Source organism: Bos javanicus, chromosome 9 (assembly GCF_032452875.1).
Source record: "Bos javanicus breed banteng chromosome 9, ARS-OSU_banteng_1.0, whole genome shotgun sequence".
NCBI classification, from domain to species: Eukaryota; Metazoa; Chordata; class Mammalia; order Artiodactyla; family Bovidae; genus Bos; species Bos javanicus.
The window spans coordinates 74983690-74995861 of record NC_083876.1 but is presented as its reverse complement, the minus strand read 5'-3'; the positions used below and the strand labels follow the sequence as shown (position 1 = coordinate 74995861).

Genomic DNA, 12172 nt, shown 5'->3' with positions numbered 1-12172 from the left:
AGAATTATAGGAATTTTTACTCACATGGTCTTTCTTCTTTAAATCTATAATCACTCTGATCAGTAGAAGTCCTTTGGGTCTTAAAGAACATCAGATGATGTTATTCCTAGAAACAGACAGTACCCTAAAAACACTTTAAGATAGTGTTTGGCTTCTCCTCCAGAATACAAATTAGAGACTGTGTGGATTGTGTTCAAATATTACTCACTGGCTGTGGGAGGGCCTGGGGTCAGCAAATCAGTTACTACTCTCTCTGTTTTATGATTGCTTTTCTCTCTTTCTATTTGCCTCCTTCTCATGTTTTCTGAACTTGGCTGACAAGGAAGTACGGTTGAAGATTCTTGTTCCTGTTACGAGACTAGAGTTAGGAGCTTGGCATTTGTTTAATTGTTCTTCCCTGAGGGAGGGTCCTCCTGATGGCTTAGACAGTAAAGAATCAGCCTGCAATGCAAGAGACCTAGGTTTGATCCCTGAGTCGGGAAGATCCCCTGGAGAAGGGAATGGCAACCCACTCCAGTATTCTTGCCTGGAGAATTCCATGGACAGAGGAGCCTGGTGGACTCGTAAAAGTGGGGTCGCAAAAGAGTCCGACACGACAGAGTGACTGACACTTTCCCTGAGAGTGGTAAGACCTTGAACTCAAAACATAAAAGTTGAAAATAAATCCTAAAGTTTGCCTTCATGGAACAGCTCTTCATCCATTCTTGTTTCTCTCTTCCAAATGTTCTGGCCTTCCACATGAAACAACCATTTTCCCCCAAGCCTTTTTCATCACAGCTATGGGACAGGAATGGTGACAGAATCCCTGTTTTCCTCTCTCCTCATGCCTTCCACATTTTGAGATGAAACTGTCCCAGGGATTAAAGAGGGAATTTTGTGAATACATATCAAAAATGAAAAACCTTATGTTTGAATCTCCATCCTTATCATACCTTCCCCTTTTAAACAAAGGATTCTCTACCATATGTCCAATACAATTAAAATGCAAAACAAGCAAAAGGCAAAACAAAGCAGATTGAGGAAATCATTTTTGTATTTGGAAGAGTGTTCTGTTTACTAACAGCTTGATCAGTGGCCAAATGGTAGGAATGAATTCCCAGTGGAAATCATTCAAGCCATTGGCAAAGCTAAAGCAACTAAAATACAGATTAAATTAAATACTTCCCAGTAAGCAGATGGAACTGACTTTCTCACTAGTCCTGGAAAAGTAACAAAACAACAAGGTTCCATTTCAGGTTCTGACCTTTTCTTGATCTCCTAGCTGTTGATCAACCCAGGTACCTTTCTAAGACACCACTATGAGGGGCTACTTTTTCAAAAACTTGCTATTACCTCTTTTGCGACTATTCTTAGAAATATTTCTGTTCTCCAAAATCCCCCAATTCCTAAAATATAGATACAGATTATCAAGTGATTGTTGCAAACTTATGCTGGTGCCATCAGTCATTGTTGTTGCAGCCCTGTTTAAGCAGGGTGAGTTTAGTCCAGAGATCAGAGATTGTATTAAGAGGTCTGGACTGACTGGGATTGACATATACACACTAGAATAAATAGATAACTAAGAAGGACCCACTATATAGCATAGGGAACTCTACTCAATACTCTGTAATTGCATGTATGGGGAAAGAATCTAAAAGAGTAGATATATGTTTATGTATAACTGATTCACTTTGCTGTATATCTGAAACTAACACAACATTGTAAATCAGCTAAACTCCAATACAAATTTTTTTTTTTAAATAAAGAGGACTGGGCTGAGTTGTAGCCTGAAGTAGGAGCAGGTGATACTCAGTCACCTGCCACATCTGCATTGTTGGTGTCTTTCTATGTGGAACGTGTAGACCGATGCACTCTCGGGTGGAAGAACCTGCAGTTAGACCCATGTACCTGGACCTTTCCTACTGGCATTTGTTGACCAGAAGTCCATGATGCTTCTCTTTCCATTTTTTAACTGGACAGTTAACCAGACAGTGACTTGGCAGCTTTCTCCCAGGACTAGGCATCCAGAGCATCCACTGTCTGCATGGGTTAGAATGCTCTCGGGACACGCCTGCTGATTGTATTAGTATGTAATGAATGGCCTTCCAGGTGGCTCAGTAAAGAATCCACCTGCTGGTACAGGAGCCACAGGAAATGGTGGGTTTGATCCCTGGGCCAGGAGCGTCCCCTGGAGGAGGAAATGGCAACCCATTGCAGTGTTCATGCCCAGATAATCCCCTGGACAGAGGAGCCTGGTGGGCTACTGGGGTCCCTGGGGTTACAAAGAGTCAATAGGGGTCACAAAGACACAACTAAGCGACAGAGCACACAGGCGCAATGCCCTAGAACGTTTGTCATTTGTGCTAAAGCGGCCCCTTTTTCTACAGCTGTATTGGTCACAATTCTCTGGAGAACACAATATACATAATCTTTATATGTATATACACAAAGAGGGAGAGAAAAAGACTTATTTTAAGGAGTTGATTCACATGATTTTGAAGGCACAGGGTAAATTCAAAATCCACAGGGCAGGTCAGCAGGCTGGAGAACCAAAGAAGAGTTGATGTTACAGTTCTTGTCTGAAAGTGATCAGGTAGCAGAATTCTCTCCTCCAGAGGAGTGGGGAGTAATCAAGTCTTTTTTCTATCAAAGCCTTCAACTGATTGGATGAGGCTCACCCACAGTATAGGGGGTAATCTGGTTTACTCAAGACTACTCATATAAATGCTGCTGCTGCTGCTAAGTCGCTTCAGTCGTGTCCGACTCTGTGCGACCCCATAGATGGCAGCCCACCAGGCTCCCCCGTCCCTGGGATTCTCCAGGCAAGAACACTGGAGTGGGTTGCCATTTCCTTCTCCAATGCATGAAAGTGAAAAGTGAAAGTGAAGTCACTCAGTCGTGTCCGACTCTTTGCGACCCCATGGACTGCAACCCACCAGGCTCCTCCATCCATGGGATTTTCCAGGCAAGAGTACTGGAGTGGGGTGCCATTGCCTTCTCCGCATATAAATGCTAATCTCATCTTAAAAAAGTTTTCACAGAAGCATCTGAAATAATGTTGGACCAAATAACTGGGTACCTTGGCCTACATAGATTGACATGTAAAATTAACCCTTTCAATTTTCAGGTACCCCATAGAAGCTTAGCAAATATAAATTAGTCACAGTGAGTCCTGTCCATCAACCATACAGTCTGATCAGTGGTGATCCAGAACTACTTTTATTAAAACTATTCAGCAGATCTTTCATTCCTCTATTGACTGTTAAATTCACCATGCACCTACAGTACAGCAGGACCTGGAAGAGAGTTACTGCCATTCTCAGCACATACCACCTCAGCCACCTCCCACACGCATCCCCACGCTCCAGACCTACCAGAAGGCCTGGCCAACTGTGTTCGATGGTTCTATCTGTTACACAGAAGACGACACCATATGTTCTTCTCCTCTCCCGAATATATGGAAAAGATTGAGTCAAATGAGAGATGTGGAAACGTGGAGCAGCTTAATGGGATCGTCACAAGAGGGTTTTGTTTGGTTTGCAGTGCTCTGAGTTGCCTTAATACACACTTAACTTCAAATATAAGGACCAGTATGAGTCTCATAGCCAAATATAAGCTGTTGGAATATCTGCTGATTTGGGTTGTTAAGGCATCCTTGCCGTAAAGGTTTGAGACAAGTCCAGATGATTCCTTAAGGCCATCTATTGTTAGAGTAAGAATTCTGAGATCCCTTATAACATTTAGCTCAAGCTTCTCAGTTTATAAATGATAAAACTTAATTTTTAAACTGATCTCTGCAAAGTCGCTTGACATTAGCAATGTTTTCCCACCCCACCAAATCACAACTATCTACCCCACCTCGCTTTTCTATTTTTACAGATCAAACAACAGCATTGGAGGTTAAAATCATCCTCTGGTATGTTTTGCCCATATCTGTTACTGTGTTTATTTTCTCTGTGATGGGCTACTCCATGTACAGATATATCCATGTCGGCAAAGAGAAACACCCAGCAAATCTGGTGAGTGCTTACTGTGGTGAGAGGCATTATAACACACCTCCAAGAAGATAGAAAAGGACGTTCTAGAACAGATACCATTCCTTTTGTGGGCAGAGTGTTTCAAGTTAAAGAGCTGATGAGTTAAAAACACTTTCTGTACTAGGTTAGCTCATTAACATAACTAAAGAGAAAGATTCCTTTACTTTGACAAAGACTTTATATTTACTGAACAGATTAGACTAGGTCTTGAGGTACATAGATAAATTGTTATGATCCATGCCCCTCCAGAGGCTTAAGTCTAGTTTGGAACTAGAATTTTTAAATGATATGTGAAGACTAAGATGAAAGTGGGTTCTCAGGACTCTTGAGGGTACAGGAAGGGCAGTGGCACCCTACCTGGAAGATCAGAAGGAATTTCATGCCAGGGCTTGGTCATGAATGTTGAGAGAGTTAGGGCACCTACCACAGGCAGAAAAAATAGCAGAGTCAAAGGTGGGTGGATATTTGGAAAACCACATAATATTTCTAAACCACAAGATTCCTGATAAGGAGCTATGAAAGAGACTGAGGGAGTAAGGCCAAGTAATGGGATAATTGGGGTGCTATTCTAAGGAATTATCTAGCCCAAGGTACTATTCTTGGGCCTCATTGTGTTTGCAAAACTCTGTCGGGTTTTGGGTTGGAATCATCAGGGTCAATATTGAGTTTTAGATACATCTAGATAGTGTTAAGGACAACTTTAAGGGGAGGAAGCCTAGAACCAAAAAAGCAGCTAGGAGACTGTGAGAGTTGTCCAGGAGACAGAAGATAAGAGTCTAAAAGAGGAGAGACAGACACAGAGTGGAGACACGTTTAGGGGGAAAGTAGCCAGGACTTCATTACTCACAGCAAGGAGAAGCAAGAAGGTAGAAGAGGGAACAAACCTTATGCTTCTAGACCATGTACTAGAGGGCTTCCAAGGGCTGAGCATATTTTAACAAGCAAAAATTATTTCTTTGGGAATTATCAAAATACATGTTCATATGTACATGATACATACGTGCATTTCTGTTCTGTTTTAAAACATTTCTATTGTTCTGCCTTCATTTAGATTTCAGAGTTAGCTTTTTAATGAGATACGGAGACCTTTCCTAGGAGGAAAAGGCACAGGAGAACTGACCATGTGTGGCTTTTTGAAACCAAAGCTTTCATAAAAGAATGATGTTGGAGTTGCTATTTTCTAGTTAAATGAAATCACATCATAGCGTGGACAGTGAGAACTGGAACGTAATTCATGGTCAACAGTCTAAATCGGCACCGTCCACGTATCCCCAGGAAAATGTTAATCTTAAACAAGTTTCCTCCCACGATCTAGAGTTTCTCCATCTACTATGAACTGGCAGGTGAATTTCCGATTTTGGCCCTATTATAGCATAGTGTAGGGAGGCAGTTAGTTAAACCATCTCTAGTCATGTGCTTACTTCCCTTTTTACACCTAGTTTTCATACCCTTCCACATTTCCTGTCCAGAGTATATGCAAAAAAGAGCTGGTGGCCCAGAGGATGATTTATTGATAAGTACATTTAAACTATAATTAGAGCTTCCCTGGTGGTTCAGGTGGTAAAGAACCTGCCTGCAGTGCAGGAGACCTGGGTTCGATCTCTGGGCCAAGAAGATCCCCTGGAGAAGGGAATGGCTACCGACTCCAATATTCTTGCCTGGAGAATCCCAGAGGAGCCTGGCAGGCTACAGTCCATAAGGTCGAAAACAGTGGGACATAACTGAGTGACTTTCACTTTCAAACTGTAATTAACAAAGGAATTTCAAAACCTCTATTTGTTTTCACCCCTCCTGACACAGCAGGAATTCTGATTTTACAGAATTTAAAACTGAGGCTCCAGAATTTAAATAACCCCCTTGAATGCCCCGAGCCAATTAGAGGAAGGGGCAATCACACCCTGACCCTTGGATTAGATCGGGACCACCCGGGGAACCACTTTTCACTGCCCTGTGCATCTCGTGCAACTTGGGTCCCCTGGGTCCAGGTGAGGGAGGTTTCCTGTGTATTCCAAGCATAGCTTTAACTTTCATGAGTTGGTAAGTATAGGCCTTTAAAACCATGTGGGGACAGTATAAATTCTAACTAACAGCTGTTTTTAATGTCTCCCTAAAGTGAAAAGATGAAAACTGTTCTATTCTCTCTTTTTAGGTTTTGATTTATGGAAATGAATTTGACAAAAGATTTTTTGTACCTACTGAAAAAATTGTGATCAACTTCATCACCCTCAATATTTTGGAGGATTCTAAAACTTCTTCCAAGGATATAAGTGTAATGGAGAAAAGCAGTGAGGCATCAGACCTGAATGAGCCCATCGAGGACCAGGAACCCCACTGGGAGGATGTGGGGGCGGAACACCTGGGCTATGTGTCACATGCGGTGGACATCGTATGTGACTTTGAGAAAAGCTCCAAAGGGACGTCCTTAACCCAGCAAGAGCCACCCAGCAGAACAACGCCCATGGATAAAACAGTCATTGAATATGAATATGATGTAAGAAGTAGTGACATTTCTGTGGGGCCTAGAGGACAGGAGTTCAATTTGCAGGAGGAGGAGTCCCTTCAAGGAAAGATATTTGAACAACAGGCACCTTTAGCAGACTTGGGTCCACAAACACTGCTGTGTTCATATACCCCTCAGCTCAGAGACTTGGACCACCTGCGGCAGGGGCATGTGGACACAGAGGAGGGGCCAGAGGAAGAGCTGTCCACCACGCTGGTTGACTGGGACCCTCAGACTGGCAAGCTGTGTATACCTTCATTACCCAGCTTTCAACATGACCCAGAGGGATGTGGCCATCCTGAATCTGAGGGGCTCGGGGAGGAGGGCCTCTTATCTAGACTCTACCAGGACCAGGCTCCAGACAAGGCACCGGAAGAAAATGAAGCCTATCTCATGCAATTTATGGAAGAATGGGGATTATATGTACAAATGGAAGACTAACCCTCAAATGTCCCTTTGCCAGACCTCTACTGTTACAAAACATGTCAGTGCAGAGAAGTGACCCAATAATAAAGTACTGAGATAGAAGTCTACTCAGATTTCTGTGTCAGTGAGAATCACTTATTTCTTTTATTTTCATAGCACTTGCTTAGTTCTGCCTCATGTGGGTGATTTAGTCATGCATGGGGGTCTCCTGCACCAATGGTGGGCTCCCAGAGTGCAGGGGCTGACCCTCTTTGTACCCAGTAAATATTCAAAAATGTTGACCAAACTGGATGCAGGATTTATTCAGGTGGGTATACTGTAGTCTTCTTATTTATGGTTTTCTAACACTTGTACAGTTTTTCCTGGGCCTTTACCAACTGTGAAAGTGAGACTGAAAGTGTTAGTCAGTCATGTCCAGTTCTTTGCAACCCCATGGACTGTAGCCTGCCAGGCTCCTCTGTCCATGGAATTCTCCAGGCAAAATATTAGAGTGGATAGCCATTCTCTTCTTCAGGGGGTCTTCCTGACCCAGGGATCGAACCCAAGTCTCCTGAATTGCAGGCAGATTCTTTATCATCTGAACCATCAGGGAAGCCCCTATCAAGTGTATAGCACACAAAAAACATTCCATGAAGGTCATTCATTGTACAAGCGCTACTTTTTTAGAATTTGGTTTGTTTCCCAAATGATGACATACGTAAAACTTGCAAATACCTCTAAATGGGTGGGAAGTGGTCACATTTAAAGACCCTAATCCACTCTTTAGTCATAATAATCCATGTTCAGAGTGAAGGTATCAGGCAGAGATCTTGATGTCACATGATTTGGACTACAGTAAGTAGATATATTAATACTTTAGGAGAAGTTCTGGAGTGTAAATATAAATTGTTGTTATTATTTTATACTCAGAAAATATTCTCTCAATAATTTAGTGGGAGCTTTTAGTAGGGAATTAACCTAAAAGAAAATGTCACATTTTATAATAGTCTTACATTTATTTCTGGAAATGTGTTTTTCAAAAAGATATTTAGGTAGTCTATAAACCAAAACATATTTAGTAGCTGAGTCAGTTACCATTCAGTTCAGTTCAGTCGCTCAGTTGTGTCCAACTCTGCGACTCCAGGGACTGCAGCACGCTAGCCTTCCCTATCACTCACCAACTCCTGGATCATGTTCTAACTCATGTCCATCAAGTCGGTGATGCCATCCAACCATCTCATCCTCTGTCGTCCCCTTCTCCTTCTCCTTCAATCTTTCCCATCATCAGGGTCTTTTCCAATGAGTCGGTTCTTTGCATCAGATGGTCAAAGTATTGGAGTTTCAGCTTCTGCATCAGTCCTTCCAGTTACCATTATAATATTAAATATTATATTTGAATGGACTGTGCCTCAGAGACTTTTTGGAATTTATGTGAATGAATATCCCATAACTACATAATCTTAAAATCAGTAAGTAAAGACATACAAAAGAAATGTTGAGTTAATATGTAAGGGAGAGTGTATTAAAATTTTGACATAGTTTACTGTGAGAATGAAACTATATCATAAAACAATACCAACCTTGTTAAATTTCAGTAACCATTCCCACCTCCTTCACTGTTTGCCTAGAAAATAAAAAATTCAGTAGTAACACTGTGTTAAAATATGACAGAATCTGTTAAGTTGAGCCATATAAAATTATTCATATTTGACCTGCAGAGACAACAATTTTTTTATAATTTACCTTAATGTAGGTTTGTTTTAATAATGAACTCATGATCCATTGATGCTCTTTCAGGAAAACGGATAATATCCATATTTTCTTATTTGTGTTCTTGGCACAGACAACCCTGGATTTTGAAGTCATGGTCTTTTGAGATTGTCCACAAATCCAAACAGCTTCTGATCTAGCGATTTAATTTAGAGCATAATTCTATTAACCAGAGTGTCCTGTTCTTCTCAATCTTTGTAAAAATTATGCTGCTAGTTTTGAAGAACAAATGTATTATTAAGTAAATATGTAAGAGAGAGTGTATGAAAGATTTGACTTAATATACTGTGGGAACGAATGTATATCATAAAACAATACTATCCTAGTTAAATTCCATTAGCTATTCCTTTCTCCTTCACCATTTTCTTCAAAACAGACAGCCCGTTTTGAAGAACAAATTTATTATTATTATAAAGGAAGTTCAGGAGTGGGAAAGAATGAGTTATTATTAAGAGCAAAAAGAAAATAAAGTGATTGACGACTGTTTGCTTCATTAATTTCATTCACAAAATACTTACTGAGCATCTACTGTGTCCTACCACGTGCTCATTGTAGGGAGGATAACAGCAACCTTAGGGTTATTTTAAGGATGAAAAAGCCTTGGAACATGTAAAGCACTTAGAACAGTGCCCAGCACATAGTGAGTGCAGTGCTTGTTTTCATCAAAGTGTTAGTCGCTCAGTCGTGTCTGACTCTGCAACCCCCTGGACTGGGACCCACCAGGCTCCTCTGTCCATGGAATTATCCAGGCAAGAATCCTGGAGTGGGCTGTCATTTCCTTCTCCATGTTATCATTAGTAACTTCCAAACCATGTGCTTAGCATCAAGAAGACAAGCCATTTAGACGTATGACTGCTGTGATTCAAAAGCAGAGCTCGCCTCACTGTGTTTCTCTTCCCTAAAAGTACAATAGTAATTTCCTTCCTACATTGTGCCTTCAGATTGAAATCCATCTGTGGTTTTGTAAAAGAGAATCTAATTCTGAGTTGCTCTTGTCATTCTAAGCATATCAGAAGTATTAAGCCTTCGTAAAATTTTGTTTCTTCAGTACTTTGCAATATACATACACACATATACATATTCAAATGTGAGCATACAGTAGGCATGTCTTGTGGGGGGAAAGGTGGCACATTCTTTGATGTGGTGTACCTGTGTGGGTGGCAGCCATCATGCTTCCTGTTACCTCTGTGACCACAGCCTCAGCAGCTTGAAGAAGCCATCCTCTGGGGCCTCAGCAGATTCCATCCCTAGGACTGAGGTCCCAAGGGAGCTGGGAAGTTGAGGTTTCAGAATCTTGGACCAGCGCTTTCCTCCTTTCATTAGCTGTTCATCAGTTTTAGGATTTCACACACCTCTTCTACATCAGATGGTCTTTCCTCGTTAAAACACCTGCTGACGGCTCTATGTCCACACCCCATAAATTCTAAACAACCCGGTGAATAAAAACACCCTCACTACAAAGTGAGTGAGACCCAGTGTCAACAATGCTCATGGGAAGGAAGTAGGTGAAGAGGGGCATTCCCCTCAGCCACAATGTGGACAAGCTCAGATGCCCCCAGGCTGAACTCATCTCAGAGGGAAATCGGTGCAGGGTAAAATTGCTTGTACAGCCCAGAGCACAAGTCTGTGCAGCATGGTAAATCTAATGAGAACATCAAATAGAGGGCTCCATCAGTGTGGATCGGTGCACCTGGCTCATTAATCAAATTCTCTCTGGCCCACACACTACCACCCCCATGTCTTGAGATGAATTTTTGCTAAATTATCTTGAGAAGAACTTTTTTCCAATTTCCTTTGTGATTCCCCACATTGTATCTTCCATAAATCTTCTATCTATGTTTTTTTTTTTTCAAAGACTTTGCTCAAAAACTTAGGCCTATAATTTTTAAATAAATAATACAATAAATTAGGAGTTTCAGATTAACATATACACACTACTATATATAAAATAGACAACCAACAAGGACTCTGTAGAACAGGGAACTCTATTCGATATTCTATATGGGAAAGGCATTCTGTATTCTATATGGGAAAGGCATCTGAAATGTGTATGTATAACTGAATCACTTTGCTGTACACCATGTTGTAAATCGACTATACCCCAATATAAAATAAAAGTTAAATTAAAAATAAATACATTAAAATTTTTAATTAAAAAAGAAGAGGTTGACTACACACAAATTACCAGCAAGGTACATTACTATTTAGTTTCATGCAGCCTATTAGCTAGTTGCAGTTTTTCTCCCAAAAAGAATCCTACTGAACTCTCTCATAACTTCTTTTCACTCACTCAAAAATATGTATCTGTCTTAACTATACTTAGATTAACTTTATGAAGCACCAATCTTATTCAAACTAGAACTACTGAAATGACAGATGATGAATTATTTTTTCTGAACTTAACTCTTTAATTTTTTTTAGTCAAATAGCAACCAAAAGTTGGCATTATTAAGAGCAACATGGATCTTAATAATGCCATGTTATTAATGGATCCTTTAAAGATAACTGAACCTCTCCAAAATGTTTTTCCTGGAAATCACATCCTGCAAAGTGGCTGGATGACTATTAGATGGTCATTTACCTTTCCTTTGAGGTGCTGGACTCTGTTGCGCTTAATTTTGACCACTTTTCCTCTTAAAGTCTTTAAGATCTTCAGTGATAGGTCCTAGAAGGCAATCTTGGCTTTTTGGGCTTTCATTCATGTTTATCACTGATTTTCCTCCAGATTTCTTGTCTGTAGCAGCAGCAAGATTTCTGTTCTACTTTACTAGTTTTAGACTTTAACAAATCTTCCAGTTCGTTTTCATTTCTGAAAGTCAGTATAGATGTAGGGCTAAGGTTCTGAGAACATTGCTTCATCCAAAGCTCCCTTCCTGAAGCGGTGAGGGCTTGGGGGTTGCATTGCGTTTATGCCAGTTGAAGGAGGCTTCTTCTGTCCTCAGGCAAGGCTGTCTCTCTTGGGTTCTCCTACAACTGTATCTCTGGCACTTTGCTAAATTTGGAAGCAGATGAGGTATCTTCTCCTACTTCTCAACAGATTTCTTTTGGTATCTCAATCTGTCATTCTCTGAATTAAGTGGTATTTGGAGGCTTCCCACCAATTCAGACGATGGACATATGGCTCATGTTTGTGTTTTCACACCCAGGCCACGGAGACGATGAACACTGCTGGGGATAAATACCATCTGCCATTTGCCTGTCCCTGAAACTGACTTCTGTGGGATGTATGAATTAGACACTGCTCTGAGAGGTCTCACAGACTTAACATAGTTAAGACAGTTTATTCTTCCTTCTCATGAAGTGCATTCTTCCCCACTTTGAAATTGATTTGAAATGCAGACCCTTCAGAACATTTGATGTGAGAGTGGAAAATTTTAATCCTAACTCCCCCCCGAAAGAAGGCATGGATATTGGATCTTCATTCAATTTGTCAAATTTGTGCTTCTAAAAGAATCTGGCAGCATTTGAGAAACAAAGCTAT

At 40.9% G+C, this 12172-nt stretch overlaps 1 protein-coding gene across 6 annotated transcripts in view; it reads left to right on the top strand.

The window, feature by feature from the left end:
* Nucleotides 1-7076, top strand: part of IL20RA (interleukin 20 receptor subunit alpha) — a 33209-nt gene extending 26133 nt beyond the window's left edge. For all 6 annotated transcript variants that reach the window (XM_061428104.1, XM_061428099.1, XM_061428100.1 and 3 more), the window contains 2 exons: nt 3859-3998; nt 6166-7076. In XM_061428104.1, coding sequence (XP_061284088.1) covers nt 3859-3998; nt 6166-6957 — 932 coding nt within the window. In that variant the 3' untranslated portion in view covers nt 6958-7076. The remainder of the gene's footprint in view (nt 1-3858; nt 3999-6165) is intronic.
* Nucleotides 7077-12172: the final 5096 nt, after the last annotated feature.